The 17,201-nt window shown below is 32.4% G+C and overlaps 1 protein-coding gene and 2 long non-coding RNA genes across 4 annotated transcripts; 2 read left to right on the forward strand and 1 right to left on the reverse strand.

The window, feature by feature from the left end:
- Nucleotides 1–1,765: 1,765 nt before the first annotated feature.
- On the reverse strand, nt 1,766–5,182 carry LOC116403960. 2 transcript variants are annotated; one of them, XR_004216831.1, is made up of 2 exons: nt 4,471–5,182; nt 1,766–2,072 (listed from the first exon to the last, which is right to left on the reverse strand). It is a non-coding gene; the product is annotated as an uncharacterized LOC116403960 (long non-coding RNA). The 2 variants fall into 2 exon arrangements; XR_004216830.1 differs by having other exon boundaries at nt 1,766–2,077.
- A 135-nt stretch (nt 5,183–5,317) lies between these two features.
- Nucleotides 5,318–8,268, forward strand: LOC101221296. The gene is made up of 3 exons (XM_004140285.3): nt 5,318–5,529; nt 6,600–6,805; nt 7,697–8,268. Exons 1-3 carry the CDS (start codon nt 5,431–5,433, stop codon nt 7,962–7,964), a joined length of 573 nt encoding a protein of 190 aa, XP_004140333.1. The 5' UTR covers nt 5,318–5,430; the 3' UTR covers nt 7,965–8,268.
- A 1,830-nt stretch (nt 8,269–10,098) lies between these two features.
- LOC116404157 lies at nt 10,099–11,978 on the forward strand. The gene is made up of 2 exons (XR_004217097.1): nt 10,099–10,216; nt 11,715–11,978. It is a non-coding gene; the product is annotated as an uncharacterized LOC116404157 (long non-coding RNA).
- Nucleotides 11,979–17,201: the final 5,223 nt, after the last annotated feature.

Genomic DNA, 17,201 nt, shown 5'->3' on the forward strand with positions numbered 1-17,201 from the left:
ACTTGGTAAGCATGTCTTGATAGGTGGAAAGTAGGAAAATTAAGAAATAATGATTTAAAAGATAGGAAAATTAAGAGGTAATGGTTTAAAAGATAAGAAAAAGTTAAGTAGAAAAGAGGAAAATTTTGGTTAACTCCATGGCCTAGGCGTTTGGCCTTGGTGGACGGTCAAATGAAGAGCTAATAACCTCTAAAGAGGTTATTTGGGTGAGAAGAAAGCTTGCTAGGCGACAAGATTAATGTGGTGGTGTATGGCCAAGAGGGTTAAGATAACCACTAAATGTGTTGGCGAATTGGCTTTGTCAGGCGAGAAGACTTGTTTAAAGGTTAGGTATGCAATTGGGGTTTGTTGTTGGACAGCAAGACAACACAAAGAAGGCTATGCGAGAGGCTTAGAGGTTAATAGGCGAGAGGCACTAGGCAACCAAGGCTATGCGATGAGAGGTTAGCCAAGTCTATGCGATGAAGACTATAGAAGTTAGCTAGGCGTTTTGGCATGTCCTTGAAAATTTGGCATTTTTGTTAGGCAAGATGAGGAAAATGTGGACTCAGTTAAGTGGATTCCAGGTGTCATATACATGCATAGATTAAATTTCGGCGGTAGGAAGTGTCAATAAAGATTTATGCAAGCTTCAGTATAAATAGGTCGCTTCAGATGAATATTTCTCCCAAACCACTTGTGCGATTTTGCTGATATTAGCTTCAAATGATCACAGGTTGAGTCTATTCTTTATTTTAGGGTTGTTGGTTTAATTTGAAAGAAGGAAGATTGAATTTAAGTTGAAAGAAGAGAGAAAAATCATTCTCAAGAGAATCTCGAGTAGTGTTCACTTCAAAAAGCTATACAATTCATCACAAAGAGCTTTTGGCTACAATTTTGAGGTAAGAAAGCTACGACCAAAGAAGCACACAGTAAACCCTGTCCGCGAAGGCTGTGCGAGATGGCCTGTGTGAGGCATGCGCATGACAAACCTTTTGTGAGGTTAGCACATGGCAGACCTGCCCAGGCCATGCACGTGTGTGCCTGCGCTGTCGCCCACCCCATACACACCAGACATGTCAAATGGGTGTTTTTGGGCTACTTTTGGTATTTTTAGAATTGTTAAGTAGAGTTAAGATGTTTTCTTGATGAAAGGATATTAATTGGAATTATTTCCCATCATTTCAGACCAAGAAGAAATCACGCAAATCTGGCGTTTGAATTAATCAACAAAAAAAATTAAGAGAAAATCTTTTATGGTTAAATATATGTTTCACAATTAAGAAAGTAACTCGCGAGGAAGTTTTGAGAAAAGAAGGATTTGCGATAGGACTTATAAGTCTAAACGCTCACGAGAGAAAGAGTATTCGCGATCGAAAAATGAGTTATTGCGTTAAGACCTTCGAAGTAAAATGATCATGGGTTTAGAATCATGAATTATGTTGATTTTTCTTAGCTTTGTTCTCGTTGGAACGCTGAGATTTCGTGATTCTTAGACTGTTTGATGATGGACGAATAACCTTCCCTGGAGTTGCTTGCTTCTTGAGTGCTGAATTTGTTGGCTTTATTGTTCACTCATCCAACATGGTCAATAACGAAGAAAATTTGAAAAGTTCTTCCGCTAATTTTGAAGAGCCAAAGTATGTTCTTGTTTAATATTTTCTAATGAATGTCCTATTTTGGAAGGCATTTTCTTGTTTAGTTGATGTAATGATGTTCATAATCACATAATTTTTCTGGATAGCCACTTGAATCCAATTTTATGATTTTGCTTATATGCAATTTGTGTCTTTAAAACTTTTTTTAACGCCACTGAATTCATGTTTTAATATTATGTTCTGTATTCATTTTTGACAAGGAAACCAAAATCTCTCTTATTTCAAACATGGGTAAATCTTCTAGAGCTATGATCTACTACTATCACTCCATTCATCCTTTGCCAAGTGATAGAACTGTTGAACTTTTTGGTTTTAAATTTTGACATGCACAGTCGAATCAACGAACCTGGAAAGTGCTGCTTACTCTTCACAAAAAGCAAAGGCTGGGACTGCTGACTTTCTTGTTCAGCTTGAAAATAGAAGATCCATCAAGGTCTATACTACAAACATCATTGCATACATTATGATAAGATCCACATTCCTCTAGTATTTCTTGGCCCAAGTATTTAACAATCCTAAATGTACTGTACTTAATATTGTGTGATGTTGCATAGCAAAGCCAAAGTAAATAAAGTGGGCCTGATAGGCCATTGGTTCACTTTCTCTTTTATTCTTACAAAGTTACATGTACTCAGTGGCTATAAATGGCACATACTTGCAAATGTATGGTAAGAGCACACTAATTGGATTGTGCTTTAACTTTCTTTTCTAGTGTTTCTATTTCTCTCTTCTCACCAGCATTTGTATACACTGGGGTTGATTACTGATAACTTTCTTTTCTAGTGTTTCTATTTCTCTCTTCTCACCAAAGTTGCATCCAATTATTAATAATTAATAAGCTCTGTTTAAAGCACACACATATGTGTATGTATTATATCTTTGCAGGCAACTCAGGTAATCAAGCAATTGATCTACTACTCATACAAAAGGGAGTTCCAGAAGCGCACATCATATCTCTAATTTGAGCTTTAGTTTTTATCATATTCCAGATTTCTTATTTTATTACATTTTCGAGGATTCAAGGTTAATAGATTTGTTTCTAGGTTGATATATTTTTGGTTGTTGTAGTTCCTTTGATAATATGTAGATTATATTCTGCAGGCAGTTGAGTTATGGATTGTTGACAAGGTTGTTCTTCCAACTGAGAACTCTGTTGGTGGAAATTCCTATAATTTCAAATTCAATGAACTTTTTGTTTCTTCTTATTTTTCTCATCTTGTTCCCTTTGGTACTAATGGGTTTCTAACATTGTGCTTCAGTTGAAAAAGACATACAGCAACGGAGCCATTCATCTTCTTGATCTTTCATTTACAAAATCATTAATCTACGGTTGCCGGCATTTGAAATTCTAGTGATTAGACAATTTTTGCAGCAAACTGTGAGTCTCTGCTATTTTTTTCTTGGTTGGTTTATCGATTTTACTTCTGTTATTTTGAAGTTTGATTATCAAAGTGAGGAAAGAGTCAAAATGACTAGATTATGCTCATTGTTTGACTTTAGAACTTCAAGGAAGTTGTGGTACGGTTCAGAAGAAAATGGTCTCAACTTAGTTTTAGCTTTTGATTTGACTTATTCTCTGATCTGAGCTTAGTTTTTATCATATTCCAGATTTCTTTTTGTATTACATTTTTGAGCATTGTCATTAAACTTAACGAATCTGTTTCGGTGATATTGGTGTTTAAGACACGTTTGGTTTTTTAGTGCGTAACTCTTTATTTTCTCCTTTGTTTTATGATTAGGTTTGATCATTTTCTAAATTACTTTGTTTTACGTTTGTTGGAATCCTTTCATTTTTTCTAGTATTTTCTGTGTTAGAATCCTATAATATTTATGGAAAGATTATAAGAATGTTTTCCTTATTTCCTAAATATTTTTCTTTTTTAGACGTTGTATACTCTATTTATTCTCCCTTGTACTTATGTATTATTCATTAGAAAATAATAACAACAAACAATTGTGGTTTTCCTTCCGGTACTCGAGTTTGCACGTAAATTGGTGTGTGCTCTCTGTCTCTCCTTTCAATATGGTATCAAAGCAGATTATTCATTAGTAATCAAAAGGCAATCAGAGGATTATCAATGGCTATCACACATGCCTACTCAAATTTAAAACAACAAATGGGAATCCGACGGTAATCATACAATAATCAAAGGGTAATATTAGTTAGAAAATGAAAGAAGAGCACAAAATGAGATAACAAACATAGAGTTTGAGTCGCAAACAGAAATTACAGAAAAGAACAACAAATAGAAACATAAATTAAACAACCAAAATTACTCCAAGTGGATACTAAAATGGAAGCTAAACTGTAATCAATGTATAAACATCAGTTTGCAATCAGTTAGTCTTAATATTTTTTTCACTCCAAATACACATTGATTTCGGACAGATACCTCATGCACAAAAAGGGATCACAAATATACATTTGGAGTCACAAACAGAAATTATATAAAAACAAAAACAAACAAAATTACTCCAACTAAATATTCAAATGGAAACCAAAATGTAATCGATACGTAGAAATCACTTTGCAATTAGTTAGTCTTCATTTTCATTTACTCCAACTACACACTGCTTTTGAACAGATACCTCATGCAAAAAATGGGATCACAAATATACATTTTGAATCACAAACAGAAGTTACAGAATAGAACAACAAACATAACAAAAACAACAAAAAATATTCCAATTAAATACTCAAATGGAAACTAAAATAGAATCAATAGAAATCCGTTTGCAATCAGTCAGAAACCTCATGTTTGAACAGATTAAAATGAACGAATTAATGAAACTATGGTTTCTAAGATGTAGAAGAAGAGAGGAAGAGAGATACCTCATGTTCGGAAGTTGTTGCGAAGGAGAAGAGAAGAAAAGTAACCGAATCGAAAACCTAAGGATGTTGGAAAGAAGAAGATGCTTGAAAGAGAAAGAAGGAAGGAAGTTGATGAGGGATGAAATTTGCGTTTTATACAATTTTAAAATTCAAGAGACACGAGCTTAGTTTAGTTAACTATTTTTGCTAAGCCCCTAAAAAAAAGTGCTAAAAGAAGAAGAAAATCCCAAAAAAAAATGGAAAATTTGGAATTCATAAAAACGGAAAGTATATGATTTGAATATTTGGCTAGATTTACAAAATAAAAATGTTGAAAGTTATTCTTGCAATATTTCTAATTTATAAAAAATATCCCTTGAAAATAAATAAAGACAAAAGAAACGAAGTGCAGTGTAGTCGGTGGAACGCATCGAAGGTAGGGCAAGAAGGGAAGCCCATGGGCCGAATTATTTTGAAATCTGAAAATTTGAAGAACTTAGCAACAACTTTACAGATAAGGATCTAAAAAAGTTCCGACAAAAGTCCCTCTTTTAATCCAACGGATGTCAAAGAAAAATTTGTAATATAAAAAGAAAAAAGGCAAGAATAAAGTAAATGATATTACCCATTCTACGTCGTCGTTTCATAGAAAACACCCTACCCACAAACCTTACTGTGACCACGTATTAAGCCCCCGCCATTCTCCTTTTACTTTTAGCCAAATAAAATCACCGTACCAACTCCCCATTCTCATCTACGTGACTCACACACTCTCTTCCATTGGTTCTAAATTCAGCGTGTATCTCACGTTACTAATTCCCGCCTTGGATCTAATGAAAAACCGCTCCTCCTTTTCCTACACACCTTTCACTTGCTTTTACACTTTTACCTACTCCTCTTCCACGCCTCCGCCGTACTTTTCTCACTCCAAACATAGTGTACACTTCTTGGGAGCTTCTTTCTTGCTGTGATTTGTGAGAAATGGAAGGCAAAGGCTCCACTCTGGTTCATCTTCTAGTTGTGGTTTTGTGCTTAGTGGCTTTTGGGTTCTCCATTGCCGCCGAGAGACGAAGAAGTGTGGTAATGAGAACTAACCCCTTTCCCCTCTTTTTTCATTTTTACCTTTTCATCTTTCAATTATTGGTGCTTTTCTGAATGTGGGGGTTTTGGAGCTGCAAATGCTGATGCAGGTTTCTGGAATTGGGTTGGGATTGTCTTTAATTGATTCGCTGTTGTTGATCTTGTAATGCTTTGTTTTTCCGTTCCCCCAATCCCTAATCAACACGCACGCTTATGGTTGGCTGTGATATGTTCGAGGGTAGAAAGTAGTTTAGATGGGAATTTGGATGGGTTTTGCTTGTTAAACTTTTAGAGTTAGTTTAAATGGAAGTATTTTGAGGAAGCAGTCAATATGTGGAAAGTGTTACTATTGTGAAAGTCATACCAAACCAAACCGACCTTTAGGCTTTTGAAGAACAGAGTTGGGAGGATGGATATGTTCTGCAGCATCATTGCCCCATGTCTTTTTTTCTCTTCTTGAGTACCAACTAGGCTATTCTCTATTGTTTCCAATCCATCTAATTGTTCAGAGGAGAAAAATAAAAAGACATATTCTGCTTTGTTAATCCAAGTTGGTTAATGGCTGGCTTTGATTGACCAATGGTTATTTTGATTATACAGTTTAGAGGCATTGTCATGACTATATCATAGCTGGGGCATTTCATTTTGCAGTTTTGATAATTCTAAATGACCTGTAAAAGTTAATGCATGAGCATTCAAAACAGCTTGGTAATATCAGCTTTCACAAGAAACTTCACATGTTTCAATGAATCCTCTTAAATCCCCAATAGGGTCAGTTGGATTGCTATATATACAAGTTCAGTAACCCAGGGGACCTATAATTTTTACTTTAATATGTTAACTTTAAGGCCTACTTCTCTTAGATACCTTCATCCTATTCCATCTATCAACTTGAGTTGGATTTCTTTGCTCTTGTTGCAACTTTTATTCTTATAACGTTGTCATACAAGCACGAATTTACCAGCTTCTTGTACTCTTTAGTTTGTGGTGAAGTAGTTCACGTGAATGAGAGTGTCACCGCATATTCAATTTGTACAATATAATAATAAGGAGATGTATGCTTTAAACAGGGGACTCTGTTTGAAGATAAGCAACGGAACGCAACCTACTGTGTTTACGAATCAGATGTTGCAACAGGTTATGGCGTAGGGGCTTTCTTATTTCTTCTCTCTGGTCAATCATTGCTGATGGGGGTTACAAAGTGCATGTGTTTTGGAAAACCTTTAACCCCAGGAGGAAACCGGGCATGGACCATTATATACTTTCTCTCTTCAGGGTGAGAATTTCTTTATGGCTCAAGTCTGAAAAAAAACAAGTAAACAAATTTCTTTTTTTTTTTCCTTCTACTAATAATAGAATAATGATATGCTGCTATTTTATTGGAAGAAATGTTCTGCTATGTTGTTAATACACTTGTTTATTCTAAGATATAGACTATCGTTTGAAACTTTGCATTCAACTGGTAGCATTATTATGTTTTCTGGATTTTCTTTTTATATGTCGCTAAGTGTTGGTCTGCTGTGAGTTCACTTCACTTTTTTATGGAAGCCAATCATTGTTGATGACCGCTTTTTTGGAATTATAAAGTATTTCTTGTAGTCGTGTAGTCTTGCCTCTTGCGTTTTGTTGTGTATTAAAGCATAAACAAGTACTACAATCTTTTATGTGTAGCATTAATGGTAATGGTACTCCAAGAAATGTGGTACTCTCTCTTCCTCTCTGGTATATGAAATTTGAGGAAGATAATTGGTGTTTTTAAACTTTACAAGGGTGTTCCATTCAGGTTAAATTTGTGTAACCTTGAGTTTCAAGACTGAGGTTATGTTTTGATATGAGATTGAATAAATCTAGCTGACCCAGCTTATGAAACTAATAGTTTTTTGCTATCTATAAACCCCTGTGAATCATAGATTTATGTAAACTTGGATTTCTATGGCCTTGTATTATTCTTTGCACAATCTAAACACATTTTCAATCATGTTTCATACAGTTTTGTTTAGTCAATGAGCTAAGAGTCGACTCTAGCTCCAGTACAGGCTTTCTTTGTTTAAGAGTCGACCCTTTCTTAGATCTGCATCATCAGTATTTCGAAATGGCAAAATCTGGAGCAAACAAATGCCAACCTCTAACAGATTTAATCCTCTTTTTAATGTCTATGAATCTTCAGGGCTACCTTTTTGGTAGCGGAAGCGTGTTTAATTGCGGGTGCAACAAAAAATGCATACCATACGAAGTATCGAGGAATGATATACGCTCAGAACTTACCATGCGAGACATTGAGGAAAGGAGTGTTCATTGCTGGGGCAGTGTTTGTGGTTGCTACCATGATTCTTAATGTGTATTATTACATGTACTTCACCAAGGCCACATCTTCTCAAACATCTCACAAAGCAAATCGTTCGAGCTCAACAGTTGGGATGACTGGATACGCCTAAGTTCAATCAAATGTAATGGGATCTGATTAAAGCTTCAGTCTTTCCCATCAATGGTGGGTAGGTGATATGTTGAAGATTATTGAATGTTAGATAAAGTTGTACAATCACTTGTGGTTACGATGTATAAACAAGACATGTAAGAAAGAACAGAAAATGCTTTGCTCAAATTTTTTTTGCAGCCAGGCTAAAGTGTTTTGAAATGTTGGTATTTGTCTCTCGCTGTAGTTGGAAACTGAAAATATGAAGATATATTGATTTATAACTATATTATTAGAAGTTAAATAATTGGTTTAGTAGTTATTAATTCTACCGATAGTTTGTTTATTTATCATTGGTTATTATTCTGTTATTTTCTCAACAATCAATCGCTGCTCTCTATACAAATGCCCTTCGTTGGTTTATTAATGAAATGAGAGAACCAGCTAGTCTAAAAGTCCTTTTAACATGGTGTTTCTTCGTCGTTTTTACTTTTTGAAAACCATAAAATTCCTTTTCTTCATCCTTTTGCCATGGCCGACGAACATCTCGCCTCCAACTCTCCTGATTTTCTGAATTCAAGGAATACTTTTCCTGGTGAAATTCCTGATGCCAATTGGTCTTCAAACTCTCCACAACCAGCAATCAATTAATTAGTCTTACCTCGATCCCTACTTTCTTCACCGCAATGATAACACAGCTTCTTGCTCATCACAGAACCTTTAACTGAAGAAAACTATGTTTTCTGGACCGTCCAATGGTCATTGCTCTGTCTGTTCAAAACAAGCTCATAATCATTAATGAAACTCTCCCTCGGCCAACAGGCGAACTACTTCCATCTTGGATCCGTAATAATAATATTGTAACATCCTGAATTTTGAACTCTATTTCGAAGACAATTTTGACTAGCATGGTCACACTTTCTCTAAGACCACTTTCTCTAGATCATAGAGATATGACGTGAATCAATCAATACCGTCTTTTGTATCAACGATACTTCCTAAACCTAACCGTTAAATCTTTACTTAAAATTTAGAGAAAGCATGTATCCCGGTCTCTTAGAGAGAGAGAGTTCAAGAGTAGCCAACTTTTATTTACAATTCTTTATAAAAACATTCACAATGACAAAGATCAAACTTTAAATCAATCATCTTTTAATACCTAGACACAACTTGGCTATGTTTTGATACACTATCTTCAACTTAAACACTTCACGATTTTTTCTATTAGAATAGTCGGTGCGGTAGCAATAAATCAAGAAAACATGATCTTGCCTAGAAAGTGAGAGCATTTGAATGAATGAGCTAAAAATGCCCCGTAAGTAATGATTTTCTAAAACATCTTTTCCAAATAGTTATGCTCAATGCTCAGCTTTAACATGTAAATCCTTGTAAACTTAACATGGTAAAACTTTAGAAACACTTCATAAATTCCTTGATCATTCATAAACACACATCAACAGCTCGTACTATGCATACATAATTGAACATAGGCCAGTTTGAACTGAACATTCCTCCATAGGCACTAGTGCCTTCACTAATGTAATCATCCTAAACTCCTCTATAAAGCCTTTATATCAGTAGTTGGAAATCTTATGTGCACATTCAAAGGTAATGTGTATAGTATTAACATAGTTTAACGAGAATACTTGAAGCTTGAAATTCAACTTGAAAATCTTAAGCATTTACGTAAATCACTTAAATGCAAATTATTCACAAGCTATTGCTTGTGAAACCCAAAATCATATATAATAAATTAATCTTGGAAATATACTTTAGAAATCATTTAAAGTGTGTAACTTAAAATTCAATTTGAAATTCTTGAGAATTTAAGTAAAAAAGTTTAATGCAAGACTTGAGGTTTTTCTCCTTGATTCACAAACTTTCTCCAAATTTCACTTGTCATGAAAATAGGGTACTTATACTCGATTTCGTCTCTAATATTAAGAAAATATCTAATCTCTAACCAAAAATTGCTAAAAAAAAAAACTATAAAACTAAAAAATAGCATGTGGGTTGTCTGGTGTGCAAGGCATGGGCGGCAGGTTGCACGGGGGCAGGCCCAGAGCCTGACCGTGTACTAATCTCACAGGCCCTTGCATGTTGCATGCGTCTCACGGTCGCACGACGCAAGCTCCATCTGCTGTGCACTGTGCACTGCACATGACGATGATTGTTTGCGAGTGCATGAAATGTCGCATGCCCAAGGCATGGATCGGTCGTCGTGTCCATGCTTCTTAGGGTGTCGTTCATGCTCCAATGGAAGGATTGTATCTGGTAACTCTGTTCTAGATTTCTTCTTTATTATGATTGACTCTATAATAGCTTGTTGTACATAAAATTTGATAATCTGAACAAATGAATGGATATAAAAGCTATATTTTTCTTGAGTTTTGTATCATTTTAGTCTCATTGAGTTTTGTATCATATATTTTCCTTCTAAACCATGTCTATGAACTGTTTAAGCTTATCCATCCATCTAGACAACTAGATAACAAGATTAACTTATTCATTGTGTTTTATCATGATACATTGAGTATTGTGTATAATACTAGTTCAACCTGATATCCTGTTTCCGAATAATAGTAGATTGAGCTCTATGGCATTACTGATGGTCTTGATCTTTTAAGTGTCTCAGCAGAAAGTTAGGAGGTGATTAGTGTGTAATTGTAGTGCAGTTCTTACGTTACATTATATATTGTAATTAGGATAACTGATGCTTCAAATTTGCAATCTCAAGTCAGAGAGAAATACTGTTGTTGTTGATTAATTTCTTCTGTAAAACGTGACAAACTTGTTGTAAAACTCCTATATCCTAAGCCTTTTGAGTGCAATCGCTTGTATAAAACATACGAGCATCCACTGAGTATTAACTAATATAATTATTATAAACATCTTTTTTTGTAGTAAAGTTGCATTAAAGTAAAACTCGATACCAAAAATAATCGTTCTCTATAAGCTTGAGATTATTTTTTTATTGTTGGTTGGTAATGTCGAATGAATGAGGAGACAGATACTCTCTTTTCTCTCTACCAGTTCAAAAATTGTGCAAATTTTGAATGAAAAGTTTCAAATACATTTTATAATTATTGCTTGTCGGATGTCGAGTTAATGAGATATGGATATTTGAGCTCATACAGTACGAATTCTACTGTAACATTTCTTAGTTAATTTTAAAAGTTGGATAGGGTTGAGAGTGGGTGCTTTAGAACTTATAATGATGAACATGATTCAATTGGTTTGGTTTGAAGTTCGTTTTACTTAGAGGAGGAAAAATGGATAGAAGAAATCTAAGTTTTAATTATGAGGGTAAAAGACAGAAACATTTGGCCATGAAGATGAGACCACACAAGAAAGAAAGGAATATATTTGGATAAAACTTTCAGGAAAAAAAAAAAAACACAGCCATTACACTCAAAGGAATAGATTATTAAGTACGTTCTAATCTTTAAGTTCTCTCTCTTTGTTTTATTTTGTTATTAGTTATTTAGGGATCCATTTTCGTTCATTTTTTATTTTGTAGTTTAGCTTGTAATACCTGACACATTTTCAAAAAAATATGCATTGTATGTTTATGGTTTATGTTAACTAGTTACTACTTACATGATTTGGTAGTTTTGAGTTGTGATTACTTGAAATTTCAAATGACTGATTGTTGTGCCGGATAACATTTAGATTGCAATTCATCAAGCATTTACTAAGTTACACAGAATATGAAATTTCTTGGTCATTTGCTCTATGAACTGACCTATTTTCTTTTTGGGTATTTTCCTAGAGATACTATGGTGCTGCAATTGGGAAGGGTAGGCAAGCTGCAAAAACGCAAGATACAAAATTTACTTGTCTTGATTCTTCTTGTGGGGTTTTGACTAGAGAAGAATTCATTGTTTATTTTCAATTGAATTGCTATAATTTGATTTAATTTGTTTTCTACAACCTAGTGTGTATCAAATTTGCAGTCTAACGTTGTTGGAAAGTATTCATCAAGTTTATATGTATTATTTTTAGTTCATTAACGGTGGCGTGAGTGATTGAACTATTGACTTTTGAAATGGTAACTGGTATCTCTCTATTCATCAAGCTTTTTTGGATTGGCTCATCAAATTTATGTTATTGGATTGATTGAATATGGAATTTTTCATGCTTGATTTCCATAGTTCTTAATCTTAACATTGCTTTAGATAACTACTTTTTCACCATGTGATAAAAAAAGTTCCATAATTTGAGATAATATTTTATTGGAATTTTCTTATTTGTATATTTAATCTCATTGTTCAATTGAAAATTATTAATAACTAGGAATAAGAAGAATGAATGAATGTAGCTACAATCTCTCTTGTTTGGATTATTTTGCATTTATGACCATAGTTGCACATTATAGCTGGCATAAGTATTTTCTTACTGAAAAGATAACATGCTTGAAGAACTAACTTCCTAATTGAAACTTAATTCTTGATTTTTTGTGCAGTCTAACGTTGAAATTCTTGCTCTTTTCTACATGCAAGAACACACTTATTAAGGACATATTACGAAAGAATCTAGAACATAGACTAAATGTTAGCTTTTCCTTGTATTTACATTTTACATACTTTAAGATTTTTCATATTAGACATAGAGCTAGGTAGAACAATATCTTCATATGGTAGAAGTTTGAGGTATTGTAATTAAGTATGTAAAGATTAAGTACTATATGTATGGTTGAGTGATATATGCAATTTGTTAAAGTTATTAGTTATTTGATGGAAAGTTTTGGTTGAGTTAATTATTTAATTAATATGCGTAGTTTAGCAACTTTGTGTAATCTTAAACGCTCTATTTATATGTGTGTGAATGAACTTCAAAACAGGTTTAATATAATCATATGAATATTTTAAATTGTACAATTTTTCATTTGAAAGAAAAAAAAAGTTTTGACATGCAAAATGTGTCTAGAATAAACATATTCTTGACATTTAAAAACTGTCAAGTATAATTTTACTGGATGCGTAAAAACTGTCAAGTATAATTTTACTGGATGCGTAAAAACTGTCAAACAAAAAAAAAACCATTGTTCTTGACACTGGATTACTTTACGTGTAAAAAGTGTCAAGTAATCTCATACACTTGAGGTTTTTTACCTGTCAAGTATAATTATACACTACAAAAAATCGAACCAATCACAACGCAACACAAAACGTTGATGAAAGGTGCATCGGCGTTGATCACCTTTTACCGATGCAAAGAACTCCACTTCGGGGAACAAACCTTTCCGCAACGTGCAGGAATCACACATCGCAGAAAGTGTAAAAGTTATAAATTTAATGAGTCAACTTTCCACGACGTGTGGTAGGGTGACATCTTAGAAAGTAATAATTTTGACTTATTTTGTGACTTTCGACGACGTCTATTTGTCTAATGTCACGGAAAGTAGAGTATGAAACGACAAGTTTCAACTTTCTGCAACTTTTAACAGATGTCATTGCAGAAAGCAAAAATAATAAATCAAATTTAATTTAATTTTAGACGTTTTGCGACGTCACCTTATCTCACGTCAGGAAAAGTAATAATTTTTTATTTTTTATTTTGACTTTCCACGATGTCGTCCGCGACACGTCGCGAAAAGTCAAATTTGAAACGACAAATTTTAACCTTGTGTGACGAGGGATACGTTGACAAATAAATAAAAAAGTATTACTTTATGCAACATCAACCTGCCACATGTCGCAGAAATTTGCGCGTCTGGGAAGATTAAGACTGACGTCAGCAGCACTGAGGAAGGTGCAACTTGTTGGCTCGGTGGCTTGACTTCAAGTGGTTCTCACGCGGGCGACTCCAGTTCTGTGCAAGCGGCTTGGTTCAAAAATTTTGTGTCGGTTCAGCTGTTTTTTGGGCCGATTCTTCCGTTTTTGGATCGATTCAAGGTTTTTTGCGTTCAGTTTGAAGCATTTTATAGGTTTTGGAGCTTTGGAAGTAGTTTAGGATATTTTAAAGGTTAATTATTGTAATTTATTGTTCTATTATCCTATGGACCAATTTTACAGATTTAATTGCTATTTAAATGTTTTGTGGGTGTCATTTAGATAAATCTCACTTTAAGTTAAGTATGTTCATGCACTTTTATATACTAGTCCTTCAACACGTGCAAAGCACGTGATTTTTTTAGCTTGTTAAATGAATGTAAATATATGAAAAAAAAAATCATATATAACAAAATTCAACAAATTTAATTTTCAAAAGTACAAAAGATACATTATTTAAAAACAAAAGTATAAAAGATAGGTTACTATTGTTATCGTTAAAATTATTGGATAATGAGTTTATTGAAGAAAAAATATTTGCATCCAAAAGTATTTCAAAATGAAAGTGGAAAATGGAGAAGATTAAAAGTGATTTTATGATAATGTTTGAATGTTTAATGTATTCTATAAGATATAATGCACTAAAAAAATAAACTTATAATCAATGTTAAATTCTTGAATTATAACAAAATTTTGTTTTTAGCAAAAACATGTTATTTTCATTTTTAAAATATTTTTTTTCAAAGTTTATATCATTTCTTATTAGGAAGAAGATTGTATTAGGTAAAGAAAACGTGAAAACATATATTGGAGGGAAGAGATTAGTATATGCACTTGAGATAATTTTTTTCAATCTACTTTGTTGATGTTTAAAATCAAATTAAAAATTATTTTTTCAAATAGAACCATACATTATTTATTAAAGCACTTACTTTATAATTTATTCTAGGAAGGAAAACAAAAACTTATTGCACTTATCTAATATCTCTTATCATACCAAATAAATAAATTATCTGTCAAGAAGAAAAAAATAAACTTACATAACTTTTTATAAAAATGTGTGACTATCTATTATTCTATAGCACATTATACATCAAACAATTAATTTTAGAAAATGGGTGAGTTTGGAAGAAAACAAATATATATACAAAAAATATTTATAGAAAAAGGTATGATGTCATTAGTATTGTTAAATTATTAAAACTTTTAAACTTTTCCAATTCTTAAATTTATTATAATTTATTGTCAAATCATACATTTATTATGACATTTTAATAATTACTCCATCAAACTTTTCAACTTTTAAAATTTTAAAATAAATTAAGTTTAAAGTTTTTATTATTTTTAATGAATTTCTTAGGACAAAATGGAGAAACTACTATCATAATTCTTCTTTTAACCACTATATTACCTTTAACTATAACTAATAATTAGATTGCCACATAAGTTACATAATTCAAACACAGTAACAGTGTATTAACCACACTTCACCATTTTATTAATAAAAAAACTAATAAAAACAAAATTAATTAAATTGAAAAAAACAACATGAGCAAAGAATGTATTCTTTTACATTTAACTTAATTACAAAGCAATGATTAAAATCTAGCAAATAATTCTTTGGCATCGGCATGTCACTTTGTTATTTTTTGGAAATGACGTTTCTGACCGTTCTCTTTTTAGTCTCCCACTTTCACATTCTTCATCCTTAAATTCTCATCAATTTCTTTGCATCTTTTTTATTGGGTTGATTGGTTTCTCCTAAGCATCGCAAAAATATGATGAAGGGTTCGTGGACAAATATTCATTTAAATTTGTTGGAAGACTAATTTCTTCGTACCCATAGCTTTTTATTATGAATATACATAGAAAAGAAAAAGAATGAGATATTTATACCAAAATATTTGAAAATGGAAAAGAATTTGAAAGGTTGAAATAATTACAAAATAGTTAATATGCAACAAAGTGAAATATTAATAGGTGGAAGATAAGGGAATGTGAATGGTTTTAGAGAACTTTTAATGATATAATTAATCGGAGAGAAAAAGTTAAAATTATTTATATCCAAGTATTTATCAATAATTAATTTCAAATTAAAATAAATAAAATGAAAATTACAATAAAACCCAAGTAAGAAACCAACAAATCTACTACAAAAAAGGGCAAAATGGAAAACAAAAAAGTTTCTCCTCATCCATACTTTTATATATACTATAGGTTATAAGTATTTTAATATTAATGTATGATTTTTAATTTCATGAGTTATTTAAATATAATTGGTTAGTTAGATATGATGCTTATAATTGGTTAGTTATAAGTGTTATATTAATTAAGATGAAAATCAATTGCATTGAGCATATATATTACATTCGTAGTTTAATATAATCGTTATGTTGATGTAATGTTTTGCATGTTACATGGTTTATTATTTAACTATAATTTTATTTTGATTAATTAAATCATAGTACACATATTATAAGACTAATTAATTAATTTTATACTAGTTATAAAATTTGATAATTAGAAACCGCAACCTATAATAAAGAGTAGCATGCAAATATAGGATCTTAGGATTAATTTGTTTTAATTTTAAATTGTTTAATCTTAAATAGACCTAAAATCACATTAATTCTACTAGGATCATAATTAAGTCTTATTTTAGTTTAATGAAACTAAGTAGAACAAATAGGATTTAAGGTTATAATGAAACTCCACCGGTAAAGTTCTGTCTAAGGTTGGGGGTACTTCAGTTACTGATTTACTGAACACACCTCCTACCTGTGAACTGACCCAGAATCGACATTGAATTAACCTTATTTCTATTAATATAAGATGTCACTAGGTAGATTAAATGGTTTAATACACCTAGAGACTTTAGAGTAAATAGGATTTAAGGCTATAAGGGAACTCCATCAATAAAGTTTCATCTAAGGCTGAGGGTACTTAAGTTGACGGTTTATGGAACACCTCCTACTTGGGAACTAACCTGAAAAGCGAAATTGAAGTAACATTATTCCTATTAGCATAAGATGGCACTAGGTAAATTAAATGGTGTAATACAGTTAGAAACTTTAGAGTAAAATTTTATTATAAGAGTTATAATAAGAGTAGACATAGATAGATTCATTTAGCTAGAATTTAGCTAGGTACAACAAATCCTAAATTAATAGAACATTTTAGTGGGAGAAAAATAGTATAAATGATATATCAATTTTAAGCTCTCACGTCCCTAAGAGTTCACACTTGAGATTCATACTCAGCTTTGTGTCGCCCTTCGGAAAGTGTTTTCATGGGTCAATAACAAGGTGAATAGGAAAAATGTTCATATTAAGTGGGAGAAGGACTTGTGTCAACGTATCCTACAGTCTCCTCCATTAGGTTGCACCATGAGATTTCTATGATCCGCCTGCATGTCGTCCTAGAGCGAATACACTAAATCATTTGTTTGATTAGGGTTCTTTGATTGCTTTGTTTTGCTAAGTTGA

This window comes from Cucumis sativus, chromosome 5 (genome assembly GCF_000004075.3).
Source record: "Cucumis sativus cultivar 9930 chromosome 5, Cucumber_9930_V3, whole genome shotgun sequence".
In the NCBI taxonomy this organism is placed as follows: Eukaryota; Viridiplantae; Streptophyta; class Magnoliopsida; order Cucurbitales; family Cucurbitaceae; genus Cucumis; species Cucumis sativus.